General features: G+C 42.9%; 1 protein-coding gene across 2 annotated transcripts in view; it reads left to right on the top strand.

Moving 5' to 3' along the window:
• Positions 1-19,739, top strand: part of STK4 (serine/threonine kinase 4) — a 45,628-nt gene extending 25,889 nt beyond the window's left edge. For both annotated transcript variants that reach the window (XM_086852811.1, XM_086852810.1), the window contains one exon: positions 16,660-19,739. In XM_086852811.1, the coding sequence (XP_086708937.1) occupies positions 16,660-16,818 (159 nt within the window). In that variant the 3' untranslated portion in view covers positions 16,819-19,739. The remainder of the gene's footprint in view (positions 1-16,659) is intronic.

Genomic DNA, 19,739 nt, shown 5'->3' on the forward strand with positions numbered 1-19,739 from the left:
GTGAACAATATTTTCAACAACATTATGATTTATTTAACATGGGGAGAAAAATACTAATTATGGGAAAAAATTCTTGCTTTTAGGAAGAATATAACAAACCCTAGCAGGAGATTGCTGCAGGGGTAGGCTGATAATGGGCAGGCTGCATTGTATGGATAATTCCTAATTGCCATAATCAGATCTCAAAATTTTTGTAGTTGCATTTAATTTTGCCAGTGAACATTAGTCACATGCTGTTGCACAGACTTAATAATGCCAGAAGATTTGTTTAGACAATGTCCTATATTTTTTCGCTTTAATCTTTCAGTAGTACTGTAACATATAGGAAAATTAGTTGTGTAGTGTTTCCTGCCCTCAGACACAACAAATCCTTTACTTATTCCTATTTTAAAAGCATTTTAACTGCTCTGAGCAGGTCAGTATTCTAGTATCACTTGTTTTTATTCTGGCCCTGCTTGAAAGGCCCTCAGTGTTGCCAAGCCTATTGTAGCACATATTTGTGGATCAGCCAGTCATGAATGTTTTGTATTACATCAGTAATCCTTTTATTGAAAGCCTGTTTTGTTAGCAAATTAGCAGGTGCCAGCCACTCCTGGCTTAGGGGAGCTGTGACAACACTGAAATCTTTTCAATTTTATTTCATGAGTGTGGTTCCACAGGCAAAAATCAGTGGCAGCTGGGCCCTAGTCAGTCTCAAATTTTGCCATCAAGATGTGACTGCAGGGTTTTTTTAATAACTGTGGTGTTGAGCTTAGATTTTGCTGTAATTCTAAGTCATAGCTTTTTCATTCATCAGTGAATTTTTGCTATCCTGGGGGCTCGCTTTGGATGTGAAGTCAGGTAGGACATGAACTTGTAACAGAGATTAGGGCAAGAATACTGCAGGACATCAAGTCTTCACGGAATTGGAGCTGTTTGCTCCAAGGCTTTCTGTGATTCCAGCACCTGTGTATCTGCCAAGCATTCCTTGCCTGTGTAAGGCTGGCTGTGGAGAGCTGAACGGGTGCAGACACCTCTCCTTAGTCTGTAGCTGCTCTCGGTGCTGCCCTGGCACAGCAGCAGGAGGGAGCTGGGCTGCTCAAGGGAGCCAGTGCCATTCCCTGCAGGATCTCCTCGTTTTCTGCACTGGCAGTCTCCATCCTGCTGCCTCAGCTCTGGGAAGGAAGGGAACAACCAGAATCAAGGCTGATGTCTCTTTCCTAAGAAGTGTGCTGCTTCTTTTGGGAAAACTTCGGTTTGCTTGCATCTGGCAAGGTCTTGGTGAGTCAGACCTTTCCTGTTCCTGCAATTATCAACAGCCCTAGTATGGGTCCATCCTTCTCTGTCCTTGGCATAATGAAGAGGATCTGCATTCACAGGTTCTCTCATTGAAGCAGAAACACTTTGGAGCAGAGCTTCTGTCCTTAGGAAAATAAAACTAGCATACACCCTTGAGAATGTCAGGCTTTGCAGACGTGGAAGGAGTAGGCATGGCCATTGTGTCAGATTTCTGTGAGAGGTGGCAGCTGCCGTGGCCTTTGGTGACAGTGCCACCACCCTGCAGTCTGCTGGGAGTGAAGCTGTGTCCCAGCTCTGTGTCCATGCTGTGAGTGCCATTCTCTGTGTTAGCTCATCTTTTTAGCTCCCTCTGAGCAGTGTCTCGCTGCCTGCTGATGGGAATTCCTTTGGACAGGAAAGATTGCTGTGATTTCCCTGGATTCTGAAACAGACTTCATCACTTCACAGTGCACAGTGTCATCTGTTCCTCTACTGCTGGGGAGGGCTGTCCTGCAAGGCTGTGGCTTTATGAAATTTTTCCAGGGCAGAATAAAGAAGGAGGAGCAGGAGGTGTTAATTGCCTCTAATTAGGAGGAAGAATGCAGGAGCTCATCAGCTGCCACTTCTTTCAGGGCTGCACAGGCAGAGCCCCCAGGTACAAACAATAGTTCTGGTCTGCACAATCTGCCTGTCAGGGATGGGCAGGAAGGAGCTTCACAGACTTGCAGGAGCTGTGGGTAGATCCTATAGATCTCTTGTTTGACCTGTTGCTTCCCAAGTGCTCAGGCCACAATTTGCTGTCCATATGTGACTTCTCTGTGGAATATGCTCCTTAGAATCTTCATTTCAGAAGTGTCTGTACACCACTCTCTGTGGCCTGTGGTTCTGTTTGCTTACCCTGAGTCCTGCCCAGGGCTCCTTGGAGCTGGAAGCTGCAGGAGCTGGATGCTGGCTCACCAAGCCAGTGGGACAAAGGAGTGGACAATAGAAACCTATTTCACACTTGGAATTGCAGCTTGTTCATATAAGAAACAAAGCAATGGTCTGGCAAGTGGTTGAAGAAAAACACCAAGGAAACTCTTTAAATTTAATTAAGTACAGTTTCTAAAAGTATATTTGCATCTTTTGAAGATCTTAAATTGAAAGAGTTGGTATCACAACTGCAGTCTCCTTCAAATAACTGAATAACTAGATGTCCATTTATAATTATTTTGATAGGAAACTACAGTATTTTCTCTGTGGCTGTGAGCAGCTTCTAGCAAGGGCTTTTAACAGCTACTGCTTAGATTCTTCTGTTTTACAGGTATAGTGTTGATAAAAGCAAACCTTCCTCTTCCCTGAGTGAAGGTATAATTATTTTTCTTGAAGTAGAAAAGCAAAATAAAATTTCCTGTTTACTGGAGGCAGTGTTTCGTTATGCTGATCTCACCTGGGATATTCTGTTATTATTCACATCTTCATTTCTGTGCTTTTACTTAGTAGTTCAAAATGCTACATATTTAACAGATTTTAAAAATAAGTAAACCAAATTCTGGTATCTTTACCAGCAGAAGAGGAAAATGTGTTGGTCTAATATTGTTTTCAGCTTGTTTAGCCAGAACAAGAGGCTGTTTGCAGTGAAAACGTGGATGTGAATGTTTCCTTCCAGTTAGACAAGTTAGACATTGGTGTGATAGAAAGGAATTAAGTCACTGAAAAAGCGTATAGAAAGCTGAATTCTTTCAGGGCAAGGCTGTCAGAGCACTAGGATGACGGTATCTATGTAATATGGATTTTATTCTATATTTTGGGCAGACAGCAGGCTGGCAGAGCCCGCAGATCAGAGTGCCTGTGCTGTCAGGTGTGGTGCAGGCAGGGGGGATCCAGCCCCGAGGGATCACTGGGCTGCACTCCAGGCCAGGGAGGTGCAGTGAGGATGCTCTCTGGAGCACCAGGTGCTGCTCAGCCTGGCACCACAGGCCCTGCTGGAACCTCAGGTGCCGGGAATTGCAGCTCCTGTTCCTCCTGCACCCTGTGGAACAACTGCAGTTGATGTGGCTCAGCACAGCTCATTCCCTCTCCCAGCCCCGTGAAGAATGGCTGCACACTGGAACCATCTGTTTCTTTCACTGGAAGTGATTTATAGGGAGGAACTGTTGGAGGGCAGGTGATTTATTGCTTATCAATAACAGTAAACACAAGCTGCTTTACAATGACCAGAGTCTCTAATTTATTGTATTCTGTCTGTGAAGGTGTCATTTATCTTGTGAACAGCTCATTGTCTGCCAGTACCTGGAACATTCAACATCTTTGGTTTCTTTGAACATCCATTTGGATAGCATTTGTTAGCAATCTAGTATTGATGCTCTATAGCTTTACTACCTTTTGTCCTTTTAAAAGTTCAATCGATTAAAAACTTGAGAGTATTTTCTGTGCAGTTGCCAGCTTTGAAAATGATGGCAGAATGAATAATTGGCTCTTATTTTGTTGGAGCTGGTCTTTGGATCTTTGGCTAGCAGTAAGAAGCAGCCATGCTGAGGATACAGGGTTAAGGCAGATGCTAGGAATACTTGCATTATATGGGAAAGCTGCTGGGGTGTGACTTTTTATAATTTATCATTTTGTAGTGTTTCCTGACTTTGCTGTGATCATCTTAGGTTTATTTTCTTTTTACTTCTGCATTTTAAGCAGTTTGGTAAAGGTGTCAATGCAGGCCTCTGCACTAATATTTCTGTTCCTCCTTTCTGCCAGCCAAATTACTCAAGTGAGTAATTTGAGTTGGTTACTGAGACACCAGAAAGTCTGTCTGCTTGGACAGGAGCAAAAAAAGCTGTATTAGAGTGTGCACATTTGTAGGTCATTTAAATGGCATCACTGAAAATCAAATAATCTTGTGACTTCTATTGAATTATTATGAAACTTAGATTACATTCTTTATTTTCTAAGAGAGCAAGTTTCTCTGACCCTTGTGTGATGAATGAAGATTGACTGTTCAAAAAATTCATCTGAATATGTATAATTTTGTGTAGAAGAATAAAAAAGGTTTGGTTAAAGTAGAGCATTTTGCAATAATGTTTTTCTAAGACTAGACCAAACCAAACTTTGAGTGAATCTTCAGGGATTTCTCTGTCCAAATGTTTCTTCCCTTCATCTATCATGAACTCTCCTTTTTCCCAGTGGTGGCTGGAATAAAGATTACTTCTCAGGCATTGTTTTCTTCCAATAGTCTTACTTTGAACATAAAGTGAACTTATTTGCTGGGGCATTCATCAGTTTGAGAGATAAAGCCAGATCTGAGATGGCTGATTGATATCTCTGTCTAGGCCCTATGGAAATAGGGCAAATTCCTAGCTGGGAAGCAAGAAAACTTGAGATACTTGTTTCTGCTGTCCTGAATCTAAAATAAAGATTTCTTTCTGTGGGAGAGCATTAAGGCTACAATTTTTTTTGATGGGAGGGAGGGAAACAAACTCGACTAAAAGGACTGTTTTTCTGACAACAGGAGGCAGTCCAGGATAGACAACTATTAACTTTCATACCTGAATTGTACCCCCATGGTATCTCCTGCTTTTTGAGGAGGATGCTGAAGTGTATTACCTAGAAGTAGTTCCACTGTGAAGTATGATATATGAAAAGAGACAGGTTTTCTTGATGTTTTATTCATTGGTTTTAAATGTCACCTGTCTTGATTCATAACATTGACATTCCTTGAATGGATTTCCTTTTCTTTTTTTATTTTTTTTTTCTTCAGCCATCTGCCAAGAATTTTTAAAGCTCTGTTAATTGTTTATTTCTCTTTTAAGCATTACCTTTCCAGTATATTTAGTATGTTCTTCCCAGCAAATACTTTTAACTTGTGACATCTTTATTAAGGACAAATGGTTCATTCTGTCACCTTGTAGTCAAGCAATCTTTTTAAAAATAAGCCCAGGAGCAGCTTGCTTCTCTCTTTTATTGTTCAAGTAGTCTTGAATCTTCTGTAACATTTGCATGAGGAAGACACCCTGAACCTCACTGCAAACCTCATCAGATTCGTGGCTGTGTCAAACCACCAGAGTGATTCACAGCAAGTTCCGTGTACGTAGGTTTTATAAACCTTTCCAAATTCCCTTTATAACAACAACAAAGAAAGAAGAATGTACCACATTTGGTTTTAAAATTTGTTAGCAATATTTAAAATTGAAAAAGGTGCTTCAGAGACGTGACTCTTGTCTCTGCTGAGGAAGGGAATAGATTCCTGCTCTCTTCCATTTGCTAACAGGGTCATTGCTCACCACCTGCTTTCACTTTGGTGCAAACTGACATTGATTGCAAAGCACTTACTGCTACAACTCGCTGTCAGATTTTCATTTTTTGCTATATTTTTGTATATAGCAGGCCTTCTGTGACATGAGGCTTTTAGATGAAGCTTGCAGTGAGTGGGAAGTAAAATTGAGTTGCTGTAGTTGCTTAGGTCATATCCCTTAATGGAGACTGAAATAATGTAACCTGAAATCGACTTCATATCAGAGTGCTCAGACTTGTAAATTCAACATCCTGGATTATCTTGGAGGCCCCTTACCTACTGTAGATTTAATCTGCTAAGACATTGACTGAAAGTTTTGCAGATGAACTAAGTAACTAAAAGAACTTCATCCTGGATCTGTGATTACTTGGTTTGTTCCACTGCTGCTGTATGGTTAAAGTCAGGCTGCAACAGGCATTTCTGCTTGGAGAGAAAGGGGAGAGGAGTTAATAATTGAAGGTATGATGCTGGAAAAATACTCTCTGACCACATTGAATTCTTCAGAAAACGTGTTTGAGCCTTGTTATGCCTTGAGATCTGTTTTCAGGGCTGGATGTGTTCTTGGCACAGCATCTTTTTTAAAGAAAGAACACTGCTGCTGAAACGAGATCTATTTGAAATGCTTCTGAAATCTTCTTCCAGCTCATCTGTCAGTGCAAATGTTTGTAAAGGGTAATGTAGCTTAAAAAGACAAGCTTGTCCAGGTTTTTCTCATCTGTAGCAAAAAGGGCTCCTTTTGGAGGCTCTTTGCATGGAGAGTCTATTATAGCTGCTCTGGATTGCCTCTTGGGGGATGGAGTCTGGACCATCTGGAAAAGCCGGGGGATGAAGCCTCCAGCAGGCCTCTGTGAACACTTTCCAGTGGGCAGGATCTCATCTGGACAAGTGCCTGAAATGATGAGCTGTGAGAGGAGCAAAGTTATCTCAGCTCTGACTGCTGGTCCTGCTGCATTTGACCTTGAGCAGCCTCTTCTTGTGTTACTTTCAAACCTGCAGAAACAGCGAGGCATTGCTTATTGCCAGCATAACTGGTGTGTGTAACTTTTGGGTGTCTTAGATCAGATATTGGGGTGAAATCCTTCCCTGTGAGGGTGTGAGGCCCTGGCACAGGGTGCCCAGAGCAGCTGGGGCTGTCCCTGGATCCCTGGCAGTGCCCAAGGCCAGGCTGGACAGGGCTTGGAGCAGCTGGGACAATGGGAGGTGTCCCTGCCATGGCAGGGGTGGCACTGGATGAGCTTTAAAGTCCCTTCCAACCCAAGCTATTCTATGATTCATAAAGCTTTGACCTTCAGGAAGAGGGAGAAAGAACAGCTTAATACATATAGACTGATACAGTCTGAAAGGAATATTATTCAGACCTGAAGTGTTTGATTCTTTCTTTTGTGTCCTGCCATCATGTAGGATCATTATAAATGGATACCCAAGTGAACAACTGGGGAAACCTTTCATAGTGAATTGTGCAGGTTAATTCAAGATGGATTTTGTGGAGATGGTTCACTTGGGGACTGTCCCAAAAAATGTTTTCCTCTTAAATATTAAATGCATGCCCCTGGCTTTAAAGACATGGACATGCAGCTGTTCATTTCTTCAGAATGCCCTGGAAATCTCTGTAATTCAGTCTTGCCTCAGAAAGCTCGTAATTCTCTCTCATGTCTTTTTTCCCTTCGAGTTGCAGCTGTTTCCTCCTTTCCCTGAGTGAAACAGGAGGCAGAGCAGTGTTGGGCCAAGGTTTTGTAATGAGCCTCACTTTTGGGTCGACAATGTGGGGTCTTCCTGGAAACAAACCCCTTTGAGCAGCTCTCCTGGAGCTAAAATGGGAGACTAAGACCCAAAAATGTTTTTGACTAAAGTTTAATACTCTTTAAGATGAATAGGCCCAAGTTATTTAAAGCTATAATGGCTGCTTGCCATGGATGATGTAGTCTTAAGCCTTTGAAACTGAAACCGTGTGTTTTAAGCCTTCACTGTGCCTTGCAGATTTGAGTGTATGAAGTCTTCAGATATGTTAATGATGCTTCTTACTGCACATCATTAATAAAGGCTGTGCTGGAGTACTGATTTAGCGTTAATTAATTGGTTACCACTTCAGTTACAGCAGTGTTTCATACTGAGTAATGTTGTGTGAGTGAATGAACCTGAGTTCAGGTATTCTTAATTCTTCACTTGTTCTGCTTTATTCAGGGTAAGTGATCCTGAATGAAGAAATTAATTGTTAATCCTTCAGCAAGTAGAACCCTTAGGAGCAAAGGAGAGAGGGGTGAAGGGCACCTGGAATTGGAAGGAAGCTCCTTTATGGACATATGTACCCTTCCTAGAAGAACTTTGTTAAACTTTTTTGATTTGTAAAAAACATTTGTTTGATTTAAAGGAATTAGCATTTTCTGGTATATTGGCTCTTCTAAGAAAAAAAACCCAAAAAAACCCTCATGTTTATCAGCTGTGTACTTTATAGTTGAGTTGTGCAGCTAGCCATATCCTCGTGGCCTAATGACATGATTTATTTTAGCATGTTCAGAGGTATTTTTGTACTCTTACTTAAGAAAATTAAATCATAATCACTTAGGGAAGGAAAAGAGCCCTGCTGTTTTTATTTAATCAAACCTCTGGCAAGCAAGTGCTTTTTAAAAGCAAACGGTGCTCCTTTTTTGCACTTTTTGTTTTTGCTTGCTTGTCCAGACAGGCTGACCTTTTAGCTTGGTTTGTAATTCAGTTACTGAAAAAAGAATAAAGAATAGCAGTGAGATAACTTGTCTCTGTGGTTATAGGATTAGTCAGCCACTTTCTAAGTTCCTAAAGGATTTCAAGGTTTGGACTTCTTGAAGTTCAGTGCTGCAGAATAACACTGACACAATTTGTCATCCCCTTTGTTTAGATTAAGTGTGTACAGGACTTGGGATGATTTTGGAAGTGAATGGGGCTATTCATACTCATAATTGACACAAAGGCTAAAGAAAGGAAATTTAATCTTGGAGCTCAGAAGATTAAAATGAATTGTTCTTTTTATAAAAAGCTTTATTTTCTTTAATGATCACTCAGCACTCATATCAGTGAGTAAACCTTTGGATGGGTTTTCTTCCTTAATACTTCAGGACCATGCTGAGGGCAGTAACAGCTTGCAGAGATTCTGTGGTTGTGCTTCTTTCCTGAGCCTTGTGAGGATTACAGCAGGGATTAGTGAAGTGCAGTTCTTGGCTAAGAGCACCCAGGGATGCCAGTGCTGTTGATCCAGGCTGTGGTGTGCCCACAGCTCTGTCTGGGTAGCCAGGGGGAATGGGATGGTTACTGTAATCCTCTGAAATTGGGCATTTCCTGATGCCTTGCCAACAGCAAAGCTGCCCTCTGGTTCCTAAAGGCTTTTGAGGAATAGGGGAAAATTCCAAGCTGTGGGGAGGGTGGGAAGGCAGAGGTTTCTCTGGGCTGGTGAGGAGCAGCTGTGTGTCCAGAGCTGAGCACGGGAATGGGCTGCTCGAGGAGTGACTGGGAAAGGTCCTTGCTGAACCAGCAGGATCAAACATTAGGGGTGTAAATGTAGCCTCAAGTAAGGTACAGTGGAGTAGCAGAGCTGTGGCAGTTCTTGCTAGAGAAGAGCAGTGGCCTCAGGTGAGACTCCAGCAGTGGTGCTGGAACAGAGGAGCTTTTCCTGGAACTGAGGACATTTTCCTGTGTCCTGTGCTGGGGGAGCAGGCTGGGGAGAGAGCTCTTGGCAGCTGTCATTCCTGCAGAGCCAGTTTCCAGTTTAGACATGACCTTCCAGGGAGGAGGATGGCACACATGGCCCCCCAGAAATTCTGTAGGGGTAGTATTGATGCCATGGGCTGGTGTTGTGAACCTTTATTTCAATCAAGTAAGCAGGATTACATGGAGAAGTAACTGAGTTCCTTCCTGGCAGCACAACAGCGAGGTGCTTCGCTTTCAGTAGCTCCACATCTGTGCCAGTGAGGTGGAGCCATCACAAACACCTCACTGGAGAGGCCCTGGGTCTCTGATAGAGCTCCCTGTTAGGATGCACTTTCCCAGTTCAGCTGGGGATCAGGGGCTGAGTCTGTGGTCGTGTCCATCTTCCACAAGAGGGATGCTGTGATTGCACTTAAATATTTAACTGGCTTCAGCTGGCTTGAGCTGTAGGTGATCTGATGATCTCTTGGAAGTGTTTCTTTGTGGAAAGCCATCTGCTGTTCAGGTGAGGTGGCCTGAGAGCAGTGCCCAGATGTGCCCTGATCACAGCTCCTGTTCTCTTCCTTTGGGCAGTGGCAGCTGCAGTGCTGTTTTGGCTGGTGCTGGACACTGCAGCCCATGATGTGTTTTGCCAGTACATTGCCTAAATAATTAAGATGCGTTAAAAGCAGAAGCTTGTGCTGCTGAGACTTATTTTTCAAATCTTTTGAAAGATTAATATCTGTATTTTTAATCTTGCATGAAATCCCACAATGAGTGCATTTCATCCACTGCTTTCGTAACAGTGAGAAACTTCACTGACATGCTGATGCTAAAAGGGAGGAAAATCAAGATAATTAGTGCTTGTGTAGGCAAAAGGGCTTGTTCTGATTTACTGCAGCCCCTCTGTAGCGTGGCTGCTTGACAGATCTGTGGAGTTGTAGGGAGCTGATGGATGAGGAAAAATGGTCAGAAAGTGCCAGTAGGTCCTTGTGTCCTTTGCATTTGACAACTTAAAGTGAATAAATAGTTAATGCCTGCTTGTACATTACATCAAGGCTTCCTTGTGCTGGAAACCTGAAGGAGAACAAGGCACTTAATTTTTAGAGCAGTGATTGAAAGTATGCCAAGTGGTATTGAGGCAGCATTTCAGGAAAAATGCTATGGGAAAAAATGGCATGCTATTCCAACAGTAATTTATATCACCATCTTCAAGATCTAAAGTCTGGAGCACTGTTTAGCATGAGAAATTACCTTCCACATTTAATTTTGGCCAGAAAAATTGAGGACTTTTTTTTCTGGTTTTGAAAAAAGTGCATAGTACTTTTGAGTAATCTGTGTCCTCAGAGTATATTTGATATTAGAATTTAATGGATACCTTGTTTAACCAGTCTTTCAAGTTACAGAAAGTTAATTCTGGGATAATCTCAGCTCTTACACTTGTCAGAGCTGACATTGATGAATCCCTGAGTTCTGACACCCCTCCCTGGCTTGTGGTCACTGCTCTCGTGTGTGCTGCAGGCTGCTCTGCCCCAAGGTGGTTGCTGCAAACATAAAAAGCAAATAAAATTCTGTTTGAGGAGGTGACAGAAGGAAAGTTCAGGAGTTGAGGTGAACACACATCGAACTGATCTGCAGGGTTCTGGAGAAGGAAGTGTGAGTGTGCCCTTGGTTTTATCAGTAGGGAAGCATCTTGATAGCCTTGGTGATAGCCAAGGTCAAGTGAAGCAAGAGTTTAATTATCCTCTTCTGTGAAGAGCCTTCCTTCCTAAAGGACACCTGAACATTTAATTTAACTTGTAGGAATTGTTTTCTACTTGTCTCTGATTTGTAGCCACTTCTGCTGTCGAGTGTCATCATCAGTGAGCCTCCCCTGAGAGGCTTCCACACAACTGAAGTCCCAGTTGGTTGTTCTGGTTCTGTTTTTCCAAAGTAAACTGTTGCTGCTGTATTACTGGGGTAAAACTTCTCACTGTCTCTAACAGCAAAGAAATTCCTATTTGGCATTTAATGTTTAGCATAGCTTGGGTAACTTGATTTGGGTAAAACCCCTTCTCCAGCCACATTTAATAAATACACACAAAAATAATGATGGGTTGTGCTCCCTGCTGATGGGATTGATGAGTTTTGTGGGGGTCTTTGATCACTGGGTATGCAGTCAAGAACTGTTAGATTGCAGCATAAAACTAGGCTTAAAAGGAAGCTATAACAATAAAAGCTGTGCTAAATAGACAATTAATTTGTTTTTCCTTAGCTCTCATCTAGCTCATATCTTTTCTACTAAGAATTTATTTCCCTGTGTAGCGTGGGAAGCTGCAATTTTATTACTTTTGTATTTTAGTCTTCAAACTCCCACTGCCCCTTATGAAGTGATAATTGCCAAAGCCAGTTTTTCTAAAGGCTATATAAAACTTAAAAGTTTGACATCAAGTTATGTTGAGCAGTAAATGCCACCTGGAATATCTGGGTGAAAGGCAGGCAGAGGGATTGCTGCAGCTGGGTGTTTTCTTTCTAAAAAGCCACAGGCTCTTGGTAACTGTGGGAGGATATTCGGGAAACACCCTGAGCATGTGGAAGACAAGTGTTCAAACTCACAGGAATTATGATAGAGGAATATGGCTAGAGGGCTAAGGGAGAAGAGAACAATTTAATTTTATTTGTAGGATTGGTTGTAGTACCAAGACTTGAAAATATTCTCCTTCTGTAAAACTCTGCAAATGCTTTCACCAGGAGGAAAAGTAACTTCATCTCACCAGCGTCATACATATTCCAGTTTTGTTCCAGAAGTCAGGGTCCATCTGCACATTTGAAAAGTGATGGTAGAAAAACTGCATCCCCACCCAGGGGAGGGAGGGTTCCTGTTTGGCACAAGCCTCAGGACTTCAAAGTCAGTATTTAAAAGCAAAGCCCAGATAGCTTGAAACGTTGCAGACACGCAAAGAAAAGGCTTTGTGCCAAATGCAGGGATCAAATTCAGTGTCAGTGAGTAAAAAGAAAGTTTCAGGAGGATCATGATTTTCACTTGCCCCAAAATAATATTTTTTGATTCCTGTGCAGTCAGTGAGCTAGAGCTTGGCCAAAACCCTTTGCTGGGGGAGAAATGTGTGAAAGCTGCTGGGAAACAGCTCATTTCTATTTGATGCCCATGATTTGTGCAGCAAGGAGATTTGGCTGGCAGTGGTTTTGCTAGAGGAGCAAATAAGAACGATGGCTGAAGTGACTGGGGGGTTACTGGACTGCAGTATTTATGTCAGTAGGACAGGCTGGTCCAGGCAGTGGTGACCTTGTGCTTCTATTGAGGGACCAGAAAATGTGCCAAGTCCCAAACTGGTCAAGCTGCAGACCTTGCTGCAGGCAAACCAGCTCAGGGGCTGCTCAGTGAGGGCTGTGGGTATTAAGAAGACTGTGATAAATTATTTGCATCGGCTTCTAATTCAATAAGTTTTCACCATTTGGGGTTTTTGTTTGGTTTTCATGGGGGCAGGCCTGAGGCTGAGTTGATTCTCTAGGCTTTGTGTTTTATAACAGACTTTTTTTGTTTTATGTGAAACAGAAATCTGGCGTGGGCTGTTTAAAAATACCACGGCAGGGTTTTGGGCTGTGTCCTGCTTAGGACAGAACAGCAGAGGTATAGAGTTCAGACTGTGGTGCCCTTGAATACCAAATCTGTGGCTGCAGAGAGTTTATATTAATTCTCCTTTTTGCTGCTTAGGTTGATTTACATTCAGTAGAATATCATGTTGCTGTGACACTTTACCTGACTGTAAGAAATGCAAGTGGGGCTTTTTTCTCCCTGTTTTTAAAATGCTGATTTGAAAGAATTGCAACTCAGAAGCAGTTTGGTGAGTTGAACATTATTCAGTGGGGTAGCTGCCTGCAAATCTGTCAGAAATGCTGACAAAGGAATGTCATGAATAGCTTAAAAATCATCTCCTTGAGGAAGAAATTATATTTCAAATGATCTGTTCCTGATTTGTCCATCACTACTGCGTAGGCATGGAAAGGCTGTAGGTTATGTCCTTCCAAAGGATATAATTATTTATGTCTTTCTGAATTATACAGTAGAGATCATCAGCATATTAAAACAAGACATTGCTGTCAGTGGTGTCTGAAGAAAACAAACAACATCCAGTGGCTGTGGGTGAGAGGCTTTCAGATGAACACTTCCACCTCTGATGTTTGTCTTCAGTTGGGCATTTTTACAGAGTTAAGATCGTTCTCAAAACCTCAAGTGAAAACACAACTGTTAATCAAATGGTTAAAAACTAGCTTTCTGAACATACAAGCATGCTGGAAGAGTTTCACTGTGCTGCCTCCTCACCATTTTGATAGATTTGTTTGGCCAACCTTAGAACAAGTATTTTTTATCCAGCTTTACATTTGAAATGAGATTCCTTCCTTTAAAAGTTTGTCTTAGGTATTTGATCAGCATGGACAAAAATAGATAGCTTTTACAGAGACAGTTAGACTTCTTAGAGCAGAGGAATTGCTGAGAAGTGAGGAGAGGAATGGGACTGAGCCCGTGGCTAAAACCAGCTCTAATTGCAGCTGCTCAGCGCTGAGATTTTACCCCGAGTAACCGTCTGTCATGAGATGCTGTCCTTGTCCTTCTTGTCTTATTTTGCTCCTGGCGTTTCTCTTAGAGAATAATGTCAGTGTCCCAGGAGTGCAGAAACAGATACACTGGAGTCTAAAACTTCATTTCTGGGAGAAAGCCTGTCCGTGGCATTGCCTTTCAGTGAAATGCCAGGCAGCAAAGTGAAATGAAGGCCATCCCATTTTGAACAGTTTGGTTTTTTTCCTTCCAAAGATGTGTGTGAGTGGAAGGACAGGCTGAGTAATTGCCCAGGCCAGGTCCCCAGGCTCTTGCTGTCGCAGCGGGAGCAGAGGGCTGGGTGTCCCCTGCTCTGCACGGCTCTCGTGGCTCTCCTTACCCACTGGGGACCTGTCAGTCTCCCATCAGCTCATCTGGGCTGAGCAGTCACCTCCTGGGCCTTTCACCAGCGTTGCCCTCTGGCTTCTCCACCTCTTTCAGGAGCAGTGTGGCGTTCACAGACAGCGTGCCATCGTTCCAGACGAAAACTCTGCGAGTTGCTCATCCTCACTGACACAGCACTGCACACAGGATGTTCCTGTGTTCCCAGATTCCTGGGCCACATGGACTTGCCTCCCTTCCTTCTCCCACCATCCCTGTCGTGTTCAACCCGTGATCAGGCTCCGTAAGCAGCCGCTCTGCGTCATGCACGTAACCCACTTCCCAGCTGGCTCGTATTAATATAAATCTGTGGGCTTTGCCCACTCCAGGCTTCACTGTGCTCCAGCATCTTCCACACTGTTGAGCCATCTGTCCTGACAAACACAGTCCTGGAAATTGTCAAAGCTGTTGTGTCCCTTGGCAAGCGGCTCTTACGCTTTGCAGGAAGACTTTGTGTGTCGGTGTGCACGAAGGATGTCCCGGGATGCTCCATCCTGTTCAAGGACAGCAGGAGGGCAGTGTTTTCCTACTGCCACGAGCTCTGGAGAGCCCATCGCTGTCCATCTGCTCTGCCAGCTCAGGCACTTTGTTTCTGGCTCTAAGCAGCACCCAAGCACTTGAGGAGGAAGGCTCAGAGGGCATCCCTGGAAGATTGCAGCCCTAGGGCAATTTCTCACATCTAATATTTGGCTTAAGCCTTGAGCAAGGTGTTTTAGATTTGTTCCAGTACTCCCTTTAAGCAGTCCAGCACTGGGAGAGCTGTAGCTGCTTAGTATATGTATTCAGTACTTGTAATAATATTTTCTTCTCTTTTGCATTTTTATTTGACTTTTCAATTCCCTAGACTGTGAGGAAGTGGAATGTTGAATAATTACCTGCTCCTTAATAAATTAGTGTGAAAAGGCAACTGGTGCCATGCATCAACTTAAACTGCAGCCTGTTAAAGTTGCATTAATGTGTATAAATAATATATATCTTTGTGGAGGAAGTGCTTTGTCTTTCTAATGAACAGATGCCTGATTGGAAAGGCTGAAAGACTGTATACCCTGGGCAAAAAGGTTGTTTTATATATGCCTGGATTATTAAAATGGGTTTGTGATCTTGAAACAGCAACTAGGAAAGGTCTCATTTACCAGAATATGCTAAAGAACTTCAAAAGACATTGTGAGAAATTAGGTAGCAGGTGACTTTGTGATTTAGGGACTGATATCTCTCCCACCTCAGGAAAAGGCATCAGGAGTTCCATATCTTAGTTTTCAGAAGTGATGCAAACTGCCATTAAACATTCATTTGTTGTCTTATAGTAGGCAGCAAACATTTCACTCCTTGTTTTGGTTCAGAAACGGCTTGAAGAATAACCATGACAGCTGACTAATTAACAGCTAAACTAGGACAGCCCCACTTGCATGAAAATAAAGTCACTTAATTATGACATTTGGTGGAAGCAAAAAAAAAAAAAAATAAAAATTGACAGTTCTTTGTGCACAATCAAAATTATTTTGCATATTTTTAGCATCCACAGCAGGTGCTTACTGATAGCAGGTGCTGCACAGTCATTTCTGTCCTGTGTCTGTAAAACAGTCTCTACTGTGGTCACTTGGTCTTGGATGGGGAAAGGACTGGTGCTTAAGTAAACATTTGAAACACTTCCAGTGTACGTATTTTTAACATTATACTAAAATCCTGTCTGTTCCACCAGTTACAGTATTATAGCATTTCATAAAGGCTGTAGCTGTGGACGATCTGGGCTGTCCCAGGCCACACTTGGCATCTGTAATCACAGAAAAAAACTTTCCTGTGCCAGTTCTCAGCAAATTGGCACGGACAAGACAGCCAGTTAAACAAAGGTCGGGCAGAGAGGGAATTCAGGGAGAGGGAGCCTGTCCAGATGAGCCTGACATCTTCACGTGTACAGGAAAATACAAATTGTACTTGCATATTTTATCAGTACAAGGCTGACCCAAAGTGACCTGCTGTGTGCTTGTGCTCTGGGATTTCTGGTGTAGCAGGGTCTGAATTCCTCACCATGACTGAGATGCAGCCTGATTGTACATAATTGTCTTTTTTTTTTCACATGCAGCTTTTGTCAATGATCTGATTTTCTTCCTGTTCCCTGTGTCTCCTTTTATCATTTAGCATAAGGAGGTTTAGTTGCAAGGAAAAGGGAGGAGAAGAGAACTTTGCTTTCCTTCCATCTCAGTGCAGGATTTCTGTCCTAAGCAAAAACGAAGCATTAGAAAAGCAACTCCATGGGGGAAACATTTCACTGGTTGGTTGTGTGCTCACAGTGCCAGTAACCAGAGCATGTAATGTACCTGTGAAATGAGCAGGAGCAGTACCCTGAGGCTCACACCACTCTCACTGGGAGCAGCAGCCTGGAGCAGAACTCTTTGTGTCTCTCCCTGCTGGAAGATGCGCTGTGGCCGTCAGGAGCAGCAGGATCCCTGCAGGTGTGTGGGTGGTGGCTGCACTGATGCCAGTGTCTGTTCCTCTTTTGTCTCCCTGCTAGCTGAAGACTTGGAGCGTGGATGAGCTTCAGAAGAGGCTGTCTGCCCTGGACCCCATGATGGAGCAGGAGATCGAGGAGATTCGCCAGAAGTACCAGTCCAAGCGGCAGCCCATCCTCGATGCCATCGAAGCCAAGAAGCGGCGGCAGCAGAACTTCTGAGCCACGGGTAGAACCTTCTTCCATCCTCAAACAATCAGCCCCTTGCTTTTGTGACTACTGAACAGATTGATTTCTATTGAAATATGCTAGCAAAATAGAGGGCAATACTTCTGCTCGTTTATTTTTCCATAGCACCTTTGTGAACTCAGGAATGCCATTACGTGGAAAATCCTGATTGTATGTTTTAATGTTAGACATATATTTAAAACATTATTCCAAAAGAGTTCTGTTACTGTTTTTAGGAGGATTGTTTTTAAACCAGAGGAACCAGATAGAAATAGGCTAATGAAAGTTGGCTCACTCTCTTTTCAACTGAACTTTCAGGAGTCCGTTTTGGTTTAAGTTAATACAGGTTGTTGTCTGTAACAGCTGATTCTTTTGTGGGTATTTTGTTTTTCTTTTCCTTTGTGAATGCACAGACTCAATTTCAAGCTGTTAACTGTTTCTACTGTTAAGGTACTGATAAGTTTTAGGTCACTGAAGAGAACAGGTGAGAACATGTACAAAGTTTCTTTTGAAAGAAACTTAAATCTCCGTTTTTAAAAAGCCTGTAATAAGCCCCATGCCTTACACTGTGTGCTTTAAGCAAGTGTGATTTCTTCAAGACCTCAGTTTTGTCTTTGTTTTGTGTACTTCATGAATTTGTACGATCATGTTGTGCCTCCATAAGAAATTACGTTCTGTAATTTACAATCCACACCCACTCAAAACCAAAAGCCAGTCAGTGATCTGATAGCCCTTTGTCTGTCTGTTTGGAAATGTCCTTCAGGGAGACCCTGCTGAGAATGGAGTGCTGGGAAAAGGAAACAGCATTTGAATGGGTAGAAGTTGTGTGAGCCTCTCTCAGGAATTAGGTGCTTCAGCTGTGTCTTAGAGGACTTAAAAATCTCCACAGCTTGTGAAATATTTTATAGGCTTCATTTCAAATTTACATCTTTGGATGCTTGAATGAAAACTTGACTTCACAATCCTTCACATTTCTGCAAGGTTTAGCACATCAGGAGAGTCAAACTGAAAGTAAAGACTGTTGAATCAACAAAGAGGTGCATTTATGGTGGTGGAGCAAAGGCAGAGTTGATCTGGATGAGAAGATAATTGCCAGTGTCCTGCTGGAAGAGGTTCAGTCTCTTCCAGTTCTTCTGGATGTTCTTGTGTTGTTTGTTTGTTTTTTAATTTCCCTGCTGTCCCTGCCCAGCACAGCTCAATCAACCACAACGCCCCAAGCATGTACAATCACTGTGAGGACGGTGCAATCAGCTCACATCAGTGGAGAGTAACACAAAGCCTGCTTGCAGGGCAGAGACTGAGCAGTGCCTCTGTCCTGTGGGCCCTAACAGCACAGCTGTGTAGTTTCACATGTTCCTAGCATGTGATGGGATGTTTGGGCAGAGCAAGTGCTTCTACCAATCTTTTTTCACTTTGCTCTGATAGAGGGAACAGTTTCCACATCATGTTTCTGAACTAGGCCTTGGTACATCACCTAGGTGATTACACAGCAGTGTCTCCTGAATCAAATGCTGCTACAGAGGTGATGTGTTCGTTTCATGTTTCTGTAGGGTCTCGTTTCCCCGCTGGAGCAGGCTCTTGGCTGCTGCTCACAGTTCTGCTCCTCAGCTGTGAAAGGAACCAAGCCATTCTTACCCTCTGCAGGGCCCCTTGCATTGGTTTGTCTCAGTGTGACAGTGCAGGGGGATCACACTGTCCCTAAGGAAAAGGGAGGCAGTAAGCAGTGCAGGTAGGATGCTGCAGGAGGAGTAGATCCTGGGATAGCCAGCAATCTGTCAGCCTCAGGTACTGGGGAACATCAGGGCTCATCTGGAACCTGTGCAATCAACTTTGCCCTGACCGTGTCTTTATGATGAGCAATTTTTATGAGCATCCTTTGCATCAAAGAAACTCCTCCAGCTGAGCAGGGAGTTCTGTGGTCAGAGTTGGATCTTGTATAAGTCACTTGGATGGGTCTGGCCCAGCACCTCTGGTGTGACAGGCACAGAGATCTGTGACATGGTGGATTCTGCACTGCCTGTGTGGCGTGGGGCAAGCCTGTTCTGCTGGAAGGATTTTTTCCTCTGCACTGTATAGATAACTGTAGAGATCAGAGGGCATTAGAAACCCCAACTTTTAGGTGAGACACCACAGGGTGGTGTCTATTTACAGAATATGCAACCTGTGACTGCTGTAAGTGAATGTAAGCACTCTTGAAATACTCTGCTTTGCTGACGTGATTGTCTTAAAATGTAGCAAACAAACCAAAATAACTAAAACTGGTCCAATGGCTTAACTGTCTTTGAACCTTTCTTAAGTGCTTGCAGTGGGTGAGATTTAATGATGTTTCTTGCACTTGGAGCTGTTGTGCAGAGGAATTATTTTCTCCTTCACTGATTTTCAATTTGTTGGAGAAAATATTTCCCTTTTTGGTCCCTGTGTAGAATGTCTGGGAGCACAGTACCTGTTCATTTCTCAAAGTCCTCCAAGCTATGGCCAAGGCTGGTACCATAAGGGAAGAATGTTTTGACAAAGTTTTAAGCAAAAAACTTGCTTAATTGTGAAGCTGTATTCATGTGCTCCTTGGGTCCATCTGCATTGTGGAAAGGGTTCTGGACAAACCATTCTCTTTGCTTCTAAAACCCAGAGATACTGATGGTGTCAGTCATGTGAGACTTACAAATGTGAAGTTTGTAGCTTTAACTTTTTTTGTAACAAAGAAATTAGCAACACTGGCATAAACTGCTGACTTGAAATGCTGTTTTGTAAGATCTGGCTGTTTGTATATAATAGTGTTGGGTCTTTAGTTTGTATATGTATGAAAAGGTAACTTTTATTGCATTCCTCTCAGTTTGATACAGGAGATTTTGTTTGATCTTTCTCAAATATCTTGCCTTATTTGTTCAAAGGGGCAAATAAACTGTCCCTACCTGAAA

Source organism: Cyanistes caeruleus, chromosome 16 (genome assembly GCF_971803275.1).
Source record: "Cyanistes caeruleus chromosome 16, bCyaCae1.hap1.1, whole genome shotgun sequence".
Lineage (NCBI taxonomy): Eukaryota > Metazoa > Chordata > Aves > Passeriformes > Paridae > Cyanistes > Cyanistes caeruleus.